Source organism: Martes martes, assembly GCF_963455335.1.
Source record: "Martes martes genome assembly, chromosome: 9".
NCBI classification, from domain to species: domain Eukaryota; kingdom Metazoa; phylum Chordata; class Mammalia; order Carnivora; family Mustelidae; genus Martes; species Martes martes.
This window is the reverse complement of record NC_137896.1, coordinates 79,269,539-79,286,813: the sequence shown is the minus strand read 5'-3', so window position 1 is coordinate 79,286,813 and position 17,275 is coordinate 79,269,539. Positions and strand designations below refer to the sequence as shown.

The 17,275-nt window shown below is 35.9% G+C and overlaps 1 protein-coding gene across 1 annotated transcript in view; it reads left to right on the top strand.

Moving 5' to 3' along the window:
* USP34 (ubiquitin specific peptidase 34) overlaps positions 1-17,275 on the top strand; it is a 241,801-nt gene that overhangs the window by 172,728 nt on the left and 51,798 nt on the right. The window contains exons 41-48 of the mRNA XM_080813119.1: positions 3,227-3,410; positions 3,929-4,089; positions 8,209-8,274; positions 10,804-10,950; positions 11,033-11,089; positions 11,184-11,261; positions 11,873-11,967; positions 15,285-15,457. Coding sequence (XP_080669245.1) covers positions 3,227-3,410; positions 3,929-4,089; positions 8,209-8,274; positions 10,804-10,950; positions 11,033-11,089; positions 11,184-11,261; positions 11,873-11,967; positions 15,285-15,457 — 961 coding nt within the window. The remainder of the gene's footprint in view (positions 1-3,226; positions 3,411-3,928; positions 4,090-8,208; positions 8,275-10,803; positions 10,951-11,032; positions 11,090-11,183; positions 11,262-11,872; positions 11,968-15,284; positions 15,458-17,275) is intronic.

The window sequence follows — 17,275 nt, the reverse complement described above, 5'->3', positions numbered from 1 at the left end:
CAGATTTTCATATACACAGCAGATTTTAAGTAAAAACTATTTAGTAACATATTTTATAGAAGAAAATTTGTATCTTCATTAAATGTCAAAAGTCCACCTTACAGTATTAAAAATAGTTGGCAGTGTATAGCAATAATTTTGTCAAGCTTTCTGTTTACATTTTTTCAGTCTCAAAAATAGAAGGAACTATATTCTTGATATATTTTTATAGAGTCTGTTTTGCAGTTTGATTAGTAAGAACAGAATGGGTTTTGGATATCTCATTCTTCTCTGAAACTTTATCTTATTCATAGTTCATAGTCTTTGTTATATCTGGGTTGAAGTTTCATCATGGTTGTCGCTTTACGTGATTGTAGAGATTTCCTTCTCGTGAACTTGTGGGATGGCAAAGTTGATGTTCTCATTGTAAGTCATCCTCCAAAGAGGTGAAGAATTCCCATAGGGGACTTTTTCTTAAAAGACTCAAAGCCTGAAACCAAGGTCAGTGAGAAAGCAGTGATCCCATTTGGCTCTGTGGATACTGGCATGTTTTGTTCACCAGCCTCAACATTGTTGGGCGTCTTCTTTGCATTGCATTTCTGATCACTAAGTAATGTTAACCTTAAAAAACAAAACTGCCAGTTATTTTACCAGCAAAAATGGGTTTATTCGGGAATAGCAGAGATTCGCAACCCAGGGCATGTGCTCTTCTGCAGAACCATAGGCAAGTCCAGGTATACCTTAAGTTTTGCCAGAGAAGTACGAAATATTAAAATGAAATTTAGTTGAAAATGTAGTGACAAGAATGATGGGCCTTTTAAAATTCATATAGTTATAGGTGGATATTACTTGTTAATAAGGTCGAATATGTGTTCAGTAATTCTTTTCCTACTTTATATTTTTATAGATGTGGATTCTGGGAAATCTTATTTACATAACGGAAATGTAAAACTTTGTTCACATGTTTACAGTGGAAATGGAAGTTTATTTTAACAGTGTTATTTAATGTGAATTTCTTCTGAGTTACATGTTAAAAATCACACATTTTCAGAAACTATTTTTAGTATTCTCTCAGCAGTTTGAGGTTCTTCTTTCTGTGAAGTATACTAAAATGGTTTTACCATTATTTATCAAATGGACATATTGTGGTGTACCTGAGTGTTTCAGCCGTTGAGCGTCTGACTCTTGGTTTCTGCTCAGGTCATGATCTCAGGGTCGTGAGATTGAGCCCTGTATCATACTCTGTGCTCAGTGGGAAGTTTGCTTGAGATTCCCAAATAAATAAATCTTTTTAAAAATGGACATATTAATATACAGGTTATCCTTTTACTTTAGAGATACGTGCTTTTCTGGTAAGCTCAGTAAGGAAAATAAAAATACTGTTTATTTCATTATGCTTTACCATCCTGGTATTTCTGATAAAGTGTTTTTATCTTATCATAGGTTTTAAATATATTTTATCAAAGCTTTGGAGCTATGGAAACTTAGCTCATTCAGTTTCTGGATCTAAATTAATTGGAAAAGATAGTTCATTTTATTTATTTTTTATTTTTCTAGAGTGGGGGAGGGGCAGAAGGCGAGGGAGACATAGACTCTTAATCAGGCCCCACATTAACCAGGTACTCCCAAGATACTTCATTTTAAACTAGTTATTAGCCAATTCCTTTTTTTTTTTTTTTTTAGTTTGACTTTATTTTCTAGTTGAAGTAAATGTGTTATCTTTTATCTCCAATATATATTATCTAATCTCTGCATTCTCAGAAAGGCAAGAAAGACTTATCAGTCTGTCAGCTATATGAAGTAGACTGTTCACTTTCCATATTTCTTAGCCAAACTTACTTTTCATTGCAAAGTCAGGACTTTGTACTTTCTGTGATGATAATGAGGTTTACTGATGGAAAAATATTTCAAATTGTCCTTTATTTGGTACCTGTGTCAGAGGTTTCTAAGACCATCCCCAGGTTCAGTGATTCACTAGAAGGAACTCAAAAGGACTCAGCATATAGTTGTACTAGTGGCTAAGATTTGTTACAGCAAAAGAATACAAAATGAAATCAGAGACCGGAAAAAGATAGCACCTAGCCAAATCTGGTGGAAACTAGGTATATACTTGTAAGAATTCTCTTCTATTGGAATTGCACAGGGTGTGCTTAATTTCCCCAGCAATAAGTGTGACAACGTGTGAGGTGTGGTCTGTTGGGGAACTCTATTGAGCCTCAAGTCAGGGATTTAGGTGGGGTGAAGTGGGGGTTGTCATTTATAGTACCTGTGTAACTGACCACAGTGTCTGCAATTCCAGACTCCCAGATGGAAAGCAGATATTCAGCATAAATCAAATACAAAAGACATAGTGAGCCACTTCTATTAGAAAAAGTTTTATATCAGAGGAACAAACTCTATACTGTTCAAATTTTCACAAGACAGCCAGGGGCCAACCTTACAATCCAGCCATTCTAAGGATAAGAGCCTTTTAGTCTCTAACCTCTTTCTGCACAGTATACCAGAATGCTGGTTTTATACCCAGAACAATGTACCGTGGTAGTATTTGAGGTGTGTGAGAAATAACTATCTTTGGTAAAGTAACAAAGGACCAATTAATAAGAACAAATGGGAAAAGTGACCCCTTCTCAGGCAGATCAAATTTAGAGGAAAAAGTACATCTAGGATGGTAAAACCTCGCATTTCAGTTTGAACTTCACTGGGATAGAAATCAAGAGCTTGGTGTCTGAAATCCTGGCTCTGGCTTCTTCCATCTCTGTGACTCCATGCAACGTTCTTAGCCTTGTTTGTTTTCTTGTATGGGGGCCTTTGAGTAGTATCTGGCACTGTAACTGTTTATTACGAGTAAGTCAGTGCTTTTGATGCTGCTGCCGCTGCTGTTAATATTGTAAGAGTGAAATATGGAGAACCGGAAGTAAATGGCAAAGGTAATCTAGATAGGAGTCCTTAACAAAAACTTTTGGTCACTTAACGGAGTGGAAGATAATAGGGATGGGAATCTGAGAATGAGCCTATTAGCTATCAAGAGGTAAGGAAGAGTAAAGTTGATCCCTACCCATTCTGTTTTCTTTAAGAGAAAGACTTTCAGATGAGGGTATGTGATGCTGCTCTAAGTTTTTAAATAGCCTTTTAGTAGATTGTAGATTGTCATATAGTCTAGTTCACTCTATATAAGGTATTCATTATATTTAGAATATAACTAATATGTAATCTTAGATAATATACTTGGCCTTTCTCTTTTTTCCAGGAATTTTTAAGAGATATCTTCAATCTCCTGTTTTTGTTGCCTAGTCTGAAAGACAGACAACAGCCAAAGTGCAAATCACATTCTTCAAGAGCTGCTGCTTATGATTTGTTAGTAGAGATGGTAAAGGGATCCGTTGAGAACTACAGGCTAATACACAACTGGGTTATGGCACAACACATGCAGTGTAAGCGTTTTTTTCCTTTTAATCTTTCTAAATTTTATGAACAGAAAAGAGATTTTGGAGGCCATGGCTATAGAAAGAATTTTCATACACTTTTAACATTATAAGCTATTGTTGCTACATTGTCAAAATTTTAGTATATGTGCTGCCGAATCGAGCACTGTTGCTACATTGTCAAAAACGTAGACATTGATTTGTTTAAAAAAAAAATAGGTGTAAAGGACTTGATAGGTATCTGAAATACTTTGGAGTTTTTTGGTCAGGTCATTTAGTACCAAGTAAAATCAAATATTGGCAGTCGAATTTTTAGAGAATGAATTAGTTTTTCTGTGTGTTCTTACTAATTTTCTTTTTTGAGAATTGTTGACATGCAATGTTACATTAGTTTTAGTTACCATATATAATGTTTTATGTTTATTAACTAAAGTAATGGAGAGTAGTGGCTGTTAGTAAAAGCAAAATACATTATGTTTAATAGTTTGTATGGGGGGGGCATCTTTTCCTCCCTATTTTTTCAGCAGCTCATGCACCTTATAAATGGGACTACTGGCCCCATGAGGATGTTCGTGCTGAGTGTAGATTTGTTGGCCTAACTAACCTCGGAGCTACTTGTTACTTGGCTTCTACTATTCAGCAACTTTATATGATACCTGAGGCAAGACAGGCTGTCTTCACTGCTAAGGTACAGTTTTCCTCACTTCAGTATTAAAACTGTGAAAGAAGGTTTTTAAATTTCGGTGATAAATCTTATTTCAATTTAGTAAAACATTGAGAAAATAATTTATGAATTAAAAGTGACAGTATTTGATTACATAACTAGTATGTAATCTTATTTTTAGTTCATGTATATCTTAGTTATTTTTATATTTCAGCAGGTTACTCTTAATATGCTAGTATAATTTCTTTATTCCTTCAAAGAAAACACAGTTGTGGCTTATATACACTCAGTGTATATAATGAACATGGTATTCTCAGTAAAAGTAAATACAAATTTTCTTTACATACAACATAAGCAAAGCCTAAAACAAAGTAAGGGAATGTACCAGAATCACTTGTTTTATTTTTATCCCAAAGTAAATGTTACTGTGGGCCTAGTTTATTTGGGTAATGTATGTTTCCTGTTATTTTTCTTAGCTTGTTATTTCTAGTTTTCACTCTTTTTAACAATGAATTGTTTTTTAGTTTGCCTTCTGCTCTGCTTTTATAATTTCTTGGCAAACCTACTTTATGCTTCTACTTAGGTTTTTGTTTTCTTCCATCATGTCATCTTAATTTCCTGACTTTCCCCACCTAAAAAAAATATTGCAATTCTTTATGTACTTTCAGTGAATCCTTAATATGTTTAAGTTAGGCTTCAAAGTCTCCAAGTTACAGTATAGTCAAGTGGGTTTTTTAAAAATGTATATTAATGCTTTTATCTTCTGAAACTGATTATGCTTAGAAATAGTTGAATAACTGATTCATTTAGCATATGGAAATTTTTGTCACTAAATTTGTGGCCCTGTCTGCTTAATTTTTTCTTATCATTATCATAATAATTTTTATTATAGCATCTTAGATTGTCTTTTCTTTTTTTTAACTAACATACAGTGTATTCCTTGTTTCAAGGGTACAGGTCTGTGATTCATCAGTCTTACACAATTCACAGCGCTCACCATAGCACATACCTTCCCCAGTGTCCATCACCCAGCCACCCCATCCCTCCCATCCCCCTCTACTCCAGCAACTCTCAGTTTGTTTCCTGAAATTAGAATCTCTTATGGTTTGTCTCCCTCTCTGGTTTCATCTTGTTTCATTTTCCCCTCCACTCCCCTATGATCCTCTGTCTTATTTCTCAAATTCCTCATGTCAGTGAGATCATATGATAATTGTCTTTCTCTGATTAACTTTTTTCACTTAGCATAGTACCCTCTAGTTCCATCCATGTTGTTGCAAATGGCAAGATTTCAGGTTTTTTGATGGCTGCTTAATATTACATATTTTGCGTGTGTGTATGTGTGTGTATACATATATTACATCTTCTTTATCCATTCATCTGTTGATGGACATTTAGGCTCTTTCCATACTATCTGTTTAATTTTTATGGAACCAGTAATGAGTGAAGAGGCATAATTTCAGTGATTTTTTTTCCCCCTGCCTGTTAACATGGCCATACTTCATGTTTTCTTTTCTAAATATTAATGATCACTGTTTAGCCATTAGCACTTTCAGGAATTAAAATGTAGCACCAGAAACAACATTTAGATGTGTTAATTGGGAGTAGGTCTCATAAATGGTGTTTTTGGTTAAAAACTAAATTTTGGGGGCACCTGGGTGGCTCAGTGGGTTAAAGCCTCTGTCTTCGGCTCAGGTCATGATCCCAAGATCCTGGGATCGAGCCCCTCATCAGGCTCTTTGCTTGGCAAGGAGCCTGGTTCTCTTCCTCTCTCTCTGCCTGCCTCTCTGCCTACTTGTGATCTCGGTCTGTCAAATAAATAAATAAAATCTTAAAAAAAAAAAAAACAACTAAATTTTGACTCGTTTCTACATAAAAAATTCTTAACAGAATAGAATTTGACATAACTTCGGAAAGTACTGTAGTCAAATGTGCACTTGATTATTTATGTGAATGCATTAGTCATTTTTATTTCCTTTTCTGATGTTCACAGTAAGAGTAAAGCTACATGTATTTTAATTGTGGCAAAATATACCCAACTAAAATTAACAATCATAACTGTGTTTAAGTGTACAGTTCTGCAGTAGTAGTACATTGGAGATTATATTAGCACCATCAATCTCAAAAATTTTTTCACTTCCACCAACTAAAACTCTGAAACCCACTAAACTCCTCCTATTCTCCATTCCCCCAAACCTCATGCAACTACTATTCTATTACTTGTCTCTATGAATTTGACTATTCTAGATACCTCACTTAATTGGAATCCTACAATCTTAGCATAGTGTCTTCAAGTTTCATCCATGTTGTAGCATGTATCAGAATTTCCTTCCTTTTTAAAGGTTGAATAATAGTCCGTTGTACCACATTTTGTTTATCCATTCATCTGTCAATGGACACTTCTGGGTTGCTTGTATCTTTTTGCTATTGTAAATAATGTTTCCATGAACATGAGTGTTCAAATATCCATTTGAGTCCCTGTTTTCACTTCTTTTGTGTATATACCCGGAAGTGGAATTGCTGGATCATACTGGAATTCTGTGTTTAGTTTTCTGAGGCATCATCATGCTGGTTTTCCATAGTGGCTGTGCCATTTTACATTCCTGCCAGCAATGCACAAAGGTGCCAATTTATTCACACCCCTGCTGGCACTTGTTTTCCGTTTTTTGACAATAGCCATCTTAATGGGTGTAAATATGTATTCCTTTAAGTAGTAAATACATATGTAAGGTATATATTTAGAACTTCTACATTAAGTAAAATAAAACATTCTTGCTCTTTCTTAATTTAGAAGACTTCAGTTACTTCTATTCTTCAGCCAACTAATACTTCTTCTCCAGCAATGAAGATATAAAGCCAAATCTTTATTCCTGACTGTTGTTGTATTATGTATACAGTTTGCATGTATCGTGTATCATCACCGTTCTTTTACACATTGGAAAATGTTGTTTTGTGTGACTTCTACTCTAACCACATAGAGTATTAAGCCTCCTGTATGTCAGTTATAGTGCTATAGTTGTTTTGTCAGTTTTGTTGATGCCTTTTATTCAGTTCCTTTTGTACTTAGTATTATATAATTTTGTAGTAACTACATGTTGAGTAGAATCCTTTTCAATGTATTTATGTCCTCAGTTTGGTTATAAGCTCCAAAATAGCAGAACCACATTACTGAACACTCTCCACAAGACTGACACAAATAACTAGTGTATACTTCTGGCATATAGAAAGCTTATTATTGGGGCACCTGGGTGGCTCAGTGGGTTAAAGCCTCTGCCTTCAGCTCAGGTCGTGATCCCAGGGTCCTGGGATCGAGCCCCGTGTCGGGCTGTCTGCTCGGCGGGGGGCCTGCTTCCTCCTCTCTCTCTCTCTCTGCCTGCCTCTCTGACTATTTGTGATCTCAGTCTGTCAAATAGGTGAATAAAAACCTTTAAAAAAAAAAAAAGCTTATTATTCCATAAGACATCAGAGTTTCTTCAAAATTTTAAGAGGTAGTTTGTAGTGAGAATAATATTTCATAGTGTTTGTTTTGTTTTTTTAGTATTTGGATGAATTAGAGTATATCTAATAAGTGCCTATAAGGCCGTTGTTTAGTACTAAGTCTCTAGTGAATGAATCTAGCCAGATACCAGAATTTCAGTTAATGATATTTGAATACATAGAAGGTTTTCAAGCATGTTGTCCAGTAATTTTTCTGCAGTATTAAAGATACACTGTTGTAGAAAAAATAAAGATAAGACTAGATGATGGAGAGATGTCATTTATTATTATAATACATTTTTTTTAATGTATGGATTTATTTGTAGAAAACAGCTTTGTTGCATACCTATGACGTTTTCTGTTCCTGCACAGGTACAACTTGTGAAAACAGCATTGTACCAAAATGAGTGTTGATCTGGAAAGCAATTTTTTTTTAAAGATGTCTTTATTCAGTTTTCTTACATAATAGTGATGATTATATTTATATAATGAATAAAATAACTCTTTAAATGCTAAATTGCTAAATAAAGAATAAACTTTTTCTTACATAGAGCTAAAAGGATGAAAACAGATATACTATTAAACACATTGTAATACTTTCTTTGCTAGACTGTCTAATTTGCTACCATCAGTTTTGTTTAAATGGAAAATTTTTCTCTTGATTTCCAGTATTCAGAAGATATGAAGCACAAGACCACTCTTCTGGAGCTTCAAAAAATGTTTACATATTTAATGGTATGTTTGAGAACCGTATATGGAAAACTACTTAGATATAACCTATATAAGTTGAAAAAATTAAGTGAAGTTCATTTGTATTGGATTTGTCCTGCTATGTACTCTTATTTTTCAAATTGAATTTTTCAGTTTTTGGTGTTCTTAGTAAAAGTGGCTTTTATCAGTTGCATGTCACTCATCTGCATGATGACTATTAATTTGTCCTTTAAAGAATTCTTTGTATGTGGTCCTTTTCCCGTCACAGGGTCACCCACTCCCCCACCCCCGAGTATTCTGGTTGATTTCTCTTTGTCCCTTTTAATTCACACCCCCCAAACTGTAAAAGTAATGAATCTTAAAAAAATTAGCAAATCTTACAATATTATCCCTCTGCTTAAAACTATTCAGTGATTTTTTATTATGAAAAGAATAATATTCAGGCTCATCAGCACATGTCTTCTGATTTTGCCCCTTCCTTTTTTTTTTTTTAATTTAATTTAATCTTTTTTTCAGTGTTCCAGCATTCATTGTTTATGCACCACACCCAGTGCTCCATGCAATATGTGCCCTCCATAATACCCACCACCAGGCTCACCTAAGCCCCCATCCTCCTCCCCTCCAGAACCTTCAGTTTATTTCTTAGAGTCCACAGTCCTTTTAACCTCCCCCTCTCTCTTTCTGTCTCTTTCTCTCTCTCTTTTTTAAAGATTTTACTTTTTTTTTTTTTTTAAAGTATTTGCAGTGGCTAATGTGGGGCTCAAACCCACAACCCTGAGATCAAGAGTCACATGCTGTACTGACTGAACCAGCCAGGCACCCCTTCAGCCTCCTCTCTTACCCATCCCTATATCCAGCGAAATCCTATAGCATGTGTCAGTCCTTGGAAGCCCATCACCCTGTTCCTTCATCACTTGTGTGGCTGTTTATGCTGCTGCTTCTGCCTGCAGCACTCTTTCCTTAGCACTTTTCTCCCTTTTCTTCTTATTGTCATCTTTCTGGAAGCAACTTATTTTCAGCTCCTCTAAGAAAACTGTGATTCTACAACTCTATCTCATATCTTCCACCTGTGGTAAAAGTTACTCATCTCACGTGTTAGAATCCTAAGGACAGAAATTATATTATGTTTATTCTTATATTTTCCAGCCCCTGACATTTACTAAAGGGTCAGTAAATGAAATTTTAACAAAATTAAAAGATTTAATAGTCATTCTTGGATTATAATTTTTTTTGGAGGGGGAGAGGGAAAGAGAGAATCTTGATCAAGCTCCATGGGTCTCAATTTGAAAACCGTGAGATCATGACCAGAACCAAAATCAAGAGTCAGATGCTCAACCGACTGAGCCACCCAGGCACCCTGATCCCACTTTCAATCTCCCTTTAACAGCTGGAGCATGCCATCTCAACTGACAAAACAGAAGTGTTTTAAACTGCTCTTTTTTTTTTCTTTAAGATATTGTTTTTGAGAGTGTGTGAGAGCACGAGTTGGTGGTGGGGAGGCATGGGCAGAGGGAGAAGCATGGTCCCCACTGAGCAGGGAGCCTGATGCAGGACTCGATCCCAGGACTCTGGGATCATGACCTGAGCAAAAGGCAGATGCTTAACCAACTGAGCCACTCAGGGGCCCTTAAACTACTCTTGTAAGAACTGCCGAAGTTCATGGGTGTCTGGGTGGCTCAGTCAGTTAAGCGTCTGCTTTCAGCTCAGTTCGTGATCCTGGATTCCTGGGGTCAAATACCAGTGTGGAGAGTCTGCTTCACCCTCTCCCTCTGATACTCTCTGCCTACTCATGCTCTTGCTTGTGCATTCTCTCTCTCAAATGAATAAATAAAAAAATTTAAAACAAAGACTGCTGAAGTCCAGTCTGTTGTAAAACTTACGTAGCCTGCAAAATTTTTCTTTTTTGTTTCATAGTACAAATCTGCATCCTTTGAGTCCCACATTCCTTCCTAGAAATTATTAGACTTAAAAATAATACAAATTTCATAACAGTAATTTAAGCATCTTCGGGCACCAAGACTATTAAATTGAAAATTTAATTTATTTTAAATTAAGCGGAATAAGTCAGAGGAAGAGAATTATCATATGATCTCTCCGATATGTGGAATTTAAGAAACAAGGCAGAGGATCATAGGGGAAGGGGGAAAAAAATGAAGCAAGACAAAACCAGAGAGGGAGACAAACCATAACAGACTCTTAATCATAGGAAACAAATTTGAGGGTTGCTGGAGGGAGCAAGGAGGAAGGGTGGGGTAACTGGGTGATGGTCAGTGGGGAAGGGTATGTGTTGTAATGAGCACTAAGTATTATGTAAGACTGATGAATCACAGACCTGTACCCCTGAAACAAATAAGACATTATATGTTAATTATGGAATTTAATTTTTAAAAAATCTGAAAATAAACCAGTGAAATTGAAGAAAGCAGTTCTGTTGTAGATATACTCCCAGTTTTGTTGTTCTATTATTTATTCAAGAATCTTGTGATAATGTTCTTTTTTTGGAATATATATTTGATTGTTTAATGATCCACCCTGCCCCCTTTTCCTTTGCAGGAGAGTGAATGCAAAGCATATAATCCTAGACCGTTTTGTAAAACGTACACTATGGATAAGCAGCCTCTGAATACTGGGGAGCAGAAAGATATGACAGAATTTTTTACTGATCTCATTACTAAGATTGAAGAAATGTCTCCAGAACTGGTTAGTACCAGAATGCTGATGTTTTTTTGAAATCTGTACAGATGTCCCAATTTTAATTACTCACTTTTGTTTGTTTTTAAAGAAAAATACCGTCAAAAGTTTGTTTGGAGGTGTAATTACAAACAATGTTGTGTCCTTGGTAAGTATTGGCACCTGTTTACTTTTTTGAAGTCTTAATGTAATGTTTTAGCTTATTAAAGTAAATTACTTATATTTGGCTTTTGATTGACCAGGATTGTGAACATGTTAGTCAAACTGCTGAAGAGTTTTATACTGTGAGGTGCCAAGTGGCTGATATGAAGAACATTTATGTGAGTAATATTTTATATATTACTAGACTTTTTCTGCTTTTAATTACTTGCATACAGCAGGTTTATATTTGTCATCTTGATAGAAAATTAACTTTTATGTTTTTATTTATTTCCTTCTTGCTGTGCAAATCAAATAAGAATTAAAGATAGACCACAGAGCTGATTTTTCCCCCAAAGTTGAAATACTTCTGCTTTTGAAAAATGAGTAAGATTCATGGACCGTCTTGTCAATTTGAGGGAAAAAATTTTTTTTGCTAAAATTTAGATTTTATTTTTTTTTTTTAAATTTTTTTTTTAAATTTATTTATTTGTTAGAGAGAGAGCGAGCGAGCACAGGCAGACAGAGTGGTAGGCAGAGGCAGAGGGAGAAGCAGGCTCCCTGCGGAGCAAGGAGCCCGATGTGGGACTCGATCCCAGGACGCTGGGATCATGACCTGAGCCGAAGGCAGCTGCTTAACCAACTGAGCCACCCAGGCGTCCCTAGATTTTATTTTTATAAAAAAAAGTTTGTTTTCCTCTGTGCATTCTGCCCAAATGATAATTATTACTTTTTGTAACTTTGCATACTGTAAACAGTAATATGGAACTTTATAATCTGATTTAATATACAGGAATCTCTTGATGAAGTTACTATTAAAGATACTTTAGAAGGTGACAACATGTATACTTGTTCTCATTGTGGGAAGAAAGTACGAGCCGAAAAAAGGTATGCTTTTTGAAATGTAATGTTTATCATTTTGATATCATCAAATGGAAGTAAAACACTTGAAATGGTAAATTCATGTTAACCTTTCATGAAAATTATGTAATTAAGGTCAGCTGCTTGGAGTTTATACTTTTTTTTTTTTTTTTAAGATTTTATTTATTTTGAGGGGGAGAGAGTACAAGTAGGGGATGGGACAGAGGCAGAGGGAGAGAGAGGGAATCTTAAGCAGGCTCCACGGTGAGCACAGAGCCTGATGCGTGGGGCTTGATCGCAGAGCCATGAGATCATGACCTGAGTCGAAATTAAGAGTCGGATGCTTTACTGACTGAATCACCCACGTGCCCATCAAGCTTATTCTTATATAGCAATTTTTCATTCAGTTATCCAATTGCATATTCAATCATTCAGTTATTATACTTTGAGGCACCCTTACATTTTTCCAAATTTTTTGTGTCCTTTTAATTAAATATTTACCAAAGTCTGAGTCTGTTAGCCCTTTGCTGTATACTCAGTGAATCATGGTAAAGAGTCTCCTCATGAACTGAAGAGATCCTCCTCTGATTCTTTGAAGTGAGAGATGTTTTTCTTAAGAAGCAACCATAAGTTGGCCCATTTAGGACAGGGTAATTGGGTAAAGAGGTTTCAATTCTACAAGTGAACATTGAATGATAAGTAGCAATTGGATTGAGGGAGCATCAATTGCAGTTATTAGGAACAAAGGCAGAGAAATAGAAATGACCTTGTATGTGCAAGAAGCCTGGCATTAGGCTAGTCTGCCTCAAGTAGAGGATTTGCATTGACCAGTAATAGAAAATATGATTGGTATTCAATGATATAAAATGATTAACTTTTAGATTTTGAGGTTCTTTGCATAATTGGTTGGCACCATTTGAACATCTGTCTGAGAGAGAACATAACTATTGTAAAGGGTGACTATTAGACCTAAGCCAACGTAAAAGTGCAGAGGAAAAAGTGACAGAATTGAAGCTAGGAAAGAAAGAAAAACATGATAGGATGGTAATCTAGAAACTGGGGAAGAAAATCTCCCAAAGAAGGTATTCAGTTGACATAGTCCATAAAAAAGAAGGGGGGGAATTACAGCTGAGTAGAAGCATTGGGTTTTGTAGAAAGATAGTTTAGTGGTATGTTTTATTGGGTTGTAGCAATGAAAGCAGGGATGTCAGGGCACATGGCATCAAGAATAGATAATTAATTTTTAAAGTTTGGCAATAAACAAGGAAAATGGAATCTGGAAAGGGCTTGGGAATCAAACACGACTTTTCTAGGTAGATCTGATCATGTTGGAAGGCAGAGAATGAAAAGCCATCCCTTAAAATTGCTTAATAGGAGATTTTACCAGGGAATCTGCACTGACAGAAATGGTACTCACTCAGTCTCCAGAGGGTCCTGATGGTTGCAAGAGAGAAAAGTTGTAAGGCAGACATAAGAAGCTGTGCAGGCAGTTACAGGGAGAAGACAGGCCCATCCAATGAGAATTGGGTTAGGGTATCAGTGAAGACTTAACACAGAATGGCGTTAGTCAAAAGTTTGTTACTATGGAGGGGCATAATGAGGAATCAATAAAAGATAGTTGAGGGGCTGAAGCATTTTCTTTTGAGAATGTCTTTTTAGTTGGAATAAATAAACTTACTGAAAATATCTGTCATTCTTGATAACTTCCTACTTCTTGAAACATTCCCTTCTTTTGGCGAATACGATTCTACTGTTTTTCTGAAATAACTGTCTCCTCATTAAGAAAGTGTCACTCAGTACTTCTATACTCTTGCCGTACTTTTGAACGTCTGTGATAACATAGTAAGTGGTCAACAGAAATGGGCAAAGGATCATCTTTTGCTCTATCTTCAAACCTCTGTTTTTCTTAGTTTATTCATTCTTATCTGAATAATTTTGTCTACCACCATAACATGAGTCTACGACATGCTTAGGATTTTTAATTCATCTTACCTAAATCAGAATGTTGTGCTGTGTTCTCCCAGCTCTGACTTATGTGTCTCATAGATTCAGTAACATGTATATAAGATGTTATATAGTTACATAACTCTTATCTCTTTAGTTCCATTGTGTCATTTATCCTCTGAATCTTGCATGGTTCCACGGTCCACCACAGGTCCTTCAGTAACTCTTAGTTCTCAAGAAGCAGTTCATACTCTGACATTGCCCAGGAACCCCTTCATTTGACTCCTTTATATTTCTATAACCTCATCTTATGCCAGTCTCCCAAATAAACAGTAATGATGGATTTTAGACTTATTTCCTGTTGGTGAAATCCTTCCCCTACCTTCCGTATCTCCCTGAATTCCTAATTTTTTCTTAAACTAAGCTCTTGATTTAAACAGATTCTCTTTAGAATCTTAAATTCAATGAAGAATTGTTCCCCAAAATGCATATTTTTTCATGAATCTAAGCTTTTATATATTTTTTTGTTTAAGCTGAAATTTTGGCTTGTTTAATTTAAACTGGCAATATTTGTTAAACCATAAGACTTAGGTAACTTGCTGCTGCTGCTGCTGCTGCTTTTGCAATATCAAGCAACATTTATTGATTGCTATTTGCCAGGCAGCATTCTAAAAGTAGGAAGGAATAGGCACTTTAATCTCCATTTTAGAAATTTCCAAATTCAGAGTTAAGCTCAGAGAGGTTAAGTAAGTTGAGGGTCATACATCTAGTAAATGATAACAGCCAAACTTTGCAATTCTAATTTATAAAAACAAATAGTTCAATTCCTGTTCTTTAAGATGGAAAAGAAAATTCTTTTTTTTTTTTTTTAAAGATTTTATTTATTTATTTGACAGAGATCACAAGTAGGCAGAGAGGCAGGCAGAGAAAGAGGGGGAAGCAGGCTCCCCGCTGAGCGGAGAGCCCGATGCAGGGCTCAATCCCAGGACCCTGGGATCATGACCTCAGCCGAAGGCAGAGGGTTAACCCACTGAGCCACCCAGGCGCCCCGGAAAAGAAAATTCTGAACCAAAAGACATAACTCCTTTGAAATTTGGTGTGATGCCTTTTTATGTTTCCATAGCACTTTTACATATCTTCTTCTGGAATTTACCACAGTGTGCTTAATTTTTTATTTTTCTTACTTAGACACAGGAAAACACTTTTAGAATGGAAAAAGGCATGTAAGAGGGGAATATAGGTATAGATATATTTAATAACATGATTTAAAGTACTGTTAAGTATTTACTGAGTTGAATACTGAAATACATGTAGTGTAAATGTGTTGCCATCTAAAGTAATTTTGGAAGAGATTTTTAAGTTTTCTTTCTACTTGTTTTCCCTTTTTTTCTGTCTTTCAGGGCATGTTTTAAGAAATTGCCTCGCATTCTGAGTTTTAATACTATGAGGTATACATTTAATATGGTAACAATGATGAAAGAGAAAGTGAACACACACTTTTCCTTCCCATTACGTTTGGATATGACGCCCTATACAGAAGATTTTCTAATGGGAAAGAGTGATAGGAAAGAAGGTAATTTTATCTCTTTCTCTTGCCCGTGTTTATTGTAAGTCTCCGTAACAAGACAGTCATAACTATAACCAACTACACAATTAATAAAATGAAATTGAATTTTAGAAAGGGGATTGTATTTAAGTACAGTATGGCACATTCAGTCAATTCATCAATAGATATTTGGCATTTATTAGAGTTATGTTCTAGGCACTCTGCTAGGCATTAGTGACATGGCAGTGAACAAGATACACTTGGTTCCTTAACTCAGAATTTAAGTCTAGTAGGCAAGTCTTATTGAGCAAGAAATTATAAATAAGTTGTATCATCAGATAGGATGGTAGATATATCTCAAATCTAGGGGTATTAGGGAGGGCCTTCATGGAGATAACATTGAAGCAGAGCTTGAGTAAGGAATAGATTGAGAGGAATGGCTATTGTTTTTAGGTGGGTAGGAGGTGGGGGTGGAGTCGATGAGATGGGCAAAAGGCAATGGCCACATCATTTTGTTTTTAGGCCATCTTAATAATTACAATCTTTTTTTGATGTGAAACCTTTGGAACATCTTAAGCAGGGAACTGAGATAACCAGGTGGGATCTGGAAAAGGTTATTCTGACTACAGCAATAGAAATGGATTGGCGGGTGATAAAAGGGATGTGGGGAGGCCATTTTGATAAACTCCAGAGAAGATGGTAGCTTAATAAGCAAGCATACCAGTATATTTGAGAGCAGTGCATGGACAGTTAATAGGATTTGATGATTATATGTATAAATCAACAAAGTTATTGAATATCTCTAATTTGCTATTCTCACAGCAGTGGGAATAGAGTGGCAACAAAGAACAAGGTCTTTGTCCCTCTGAAGTTGAGTTTTTAGTCTACTACTAGAGGTAGGAAGAAAAGTCAAGAATAACTCAGGTTTGTGGCTTGATCATAGATGAATAGTAGGTCAGAATTTCAAGAAGATCTCAAGAAAAAGGGAATTTGGTCAGAAGTATTGAATGCTAACGAAAAGGAATTGTTTTAGAAACAACATGGCTTAAAAAAAAATTAAAAAAAAAAAAGAAACAACATGGCTGAAAACAGCATGTAGAATGTATTTGGTTATCTTTATCAGAGCAGTTTCATTTGGGTATTGCAGTAGAAAGGCAGATTGCAGTGAGTTAAAGATGATACTTGGTTCATATCCGGTTACCTCCAGATTCTTACTCCTTCCATAAGACCAGTGCTTTTCAGACTTAACCTATATGTGCCTCAAAGACCACAGAGGTGAGGAATGGAAGCAGGTGAGCAAAAAAAGCAGAACAGGTCTAGCTCTTGCCTTTCCATTCCTTGGTTGGAGAAGTTCTGGTTTACATAATAGGATTCTGACAGTGTTTTTTTATGAAAGTTCTCTTGATTAAAATTTTTAAGGTTTGAGTAAGGCACTGTATTTTAAGATTTGGGAAAGAACTGTATTTTAATCTTATACTCCATTGCCTGGCACTTAATGAGCCAGTAAATGTTTCACTAAATGGGACATGAGAAGTGTAAACGGTGAGCATGGGCTAGCTGTTCTTTTTTTTTTTTTAAGATTTTATTTATTTATTTGACAGACAGAGATCACAAGTAGGCAGAGAGAGAGAGAGGAGGAAGCAGGCTCCCCGCTGAGCAGAGAGCCCCATATGTGGGGCTTGATCCCAGGACCCTGAGATCATGACCTGAGCCAAAGGCAGAGGCTTTAACCCACTGAGCCACCCAGGCGCCCCTAGCTATTCTTTTAAGAGAAGAACATACTCTTTCTTTGAAAAGAGGAGAGAAGATGGTGACTATTGCTATAGGGGAATTGAGTTAAGGGGG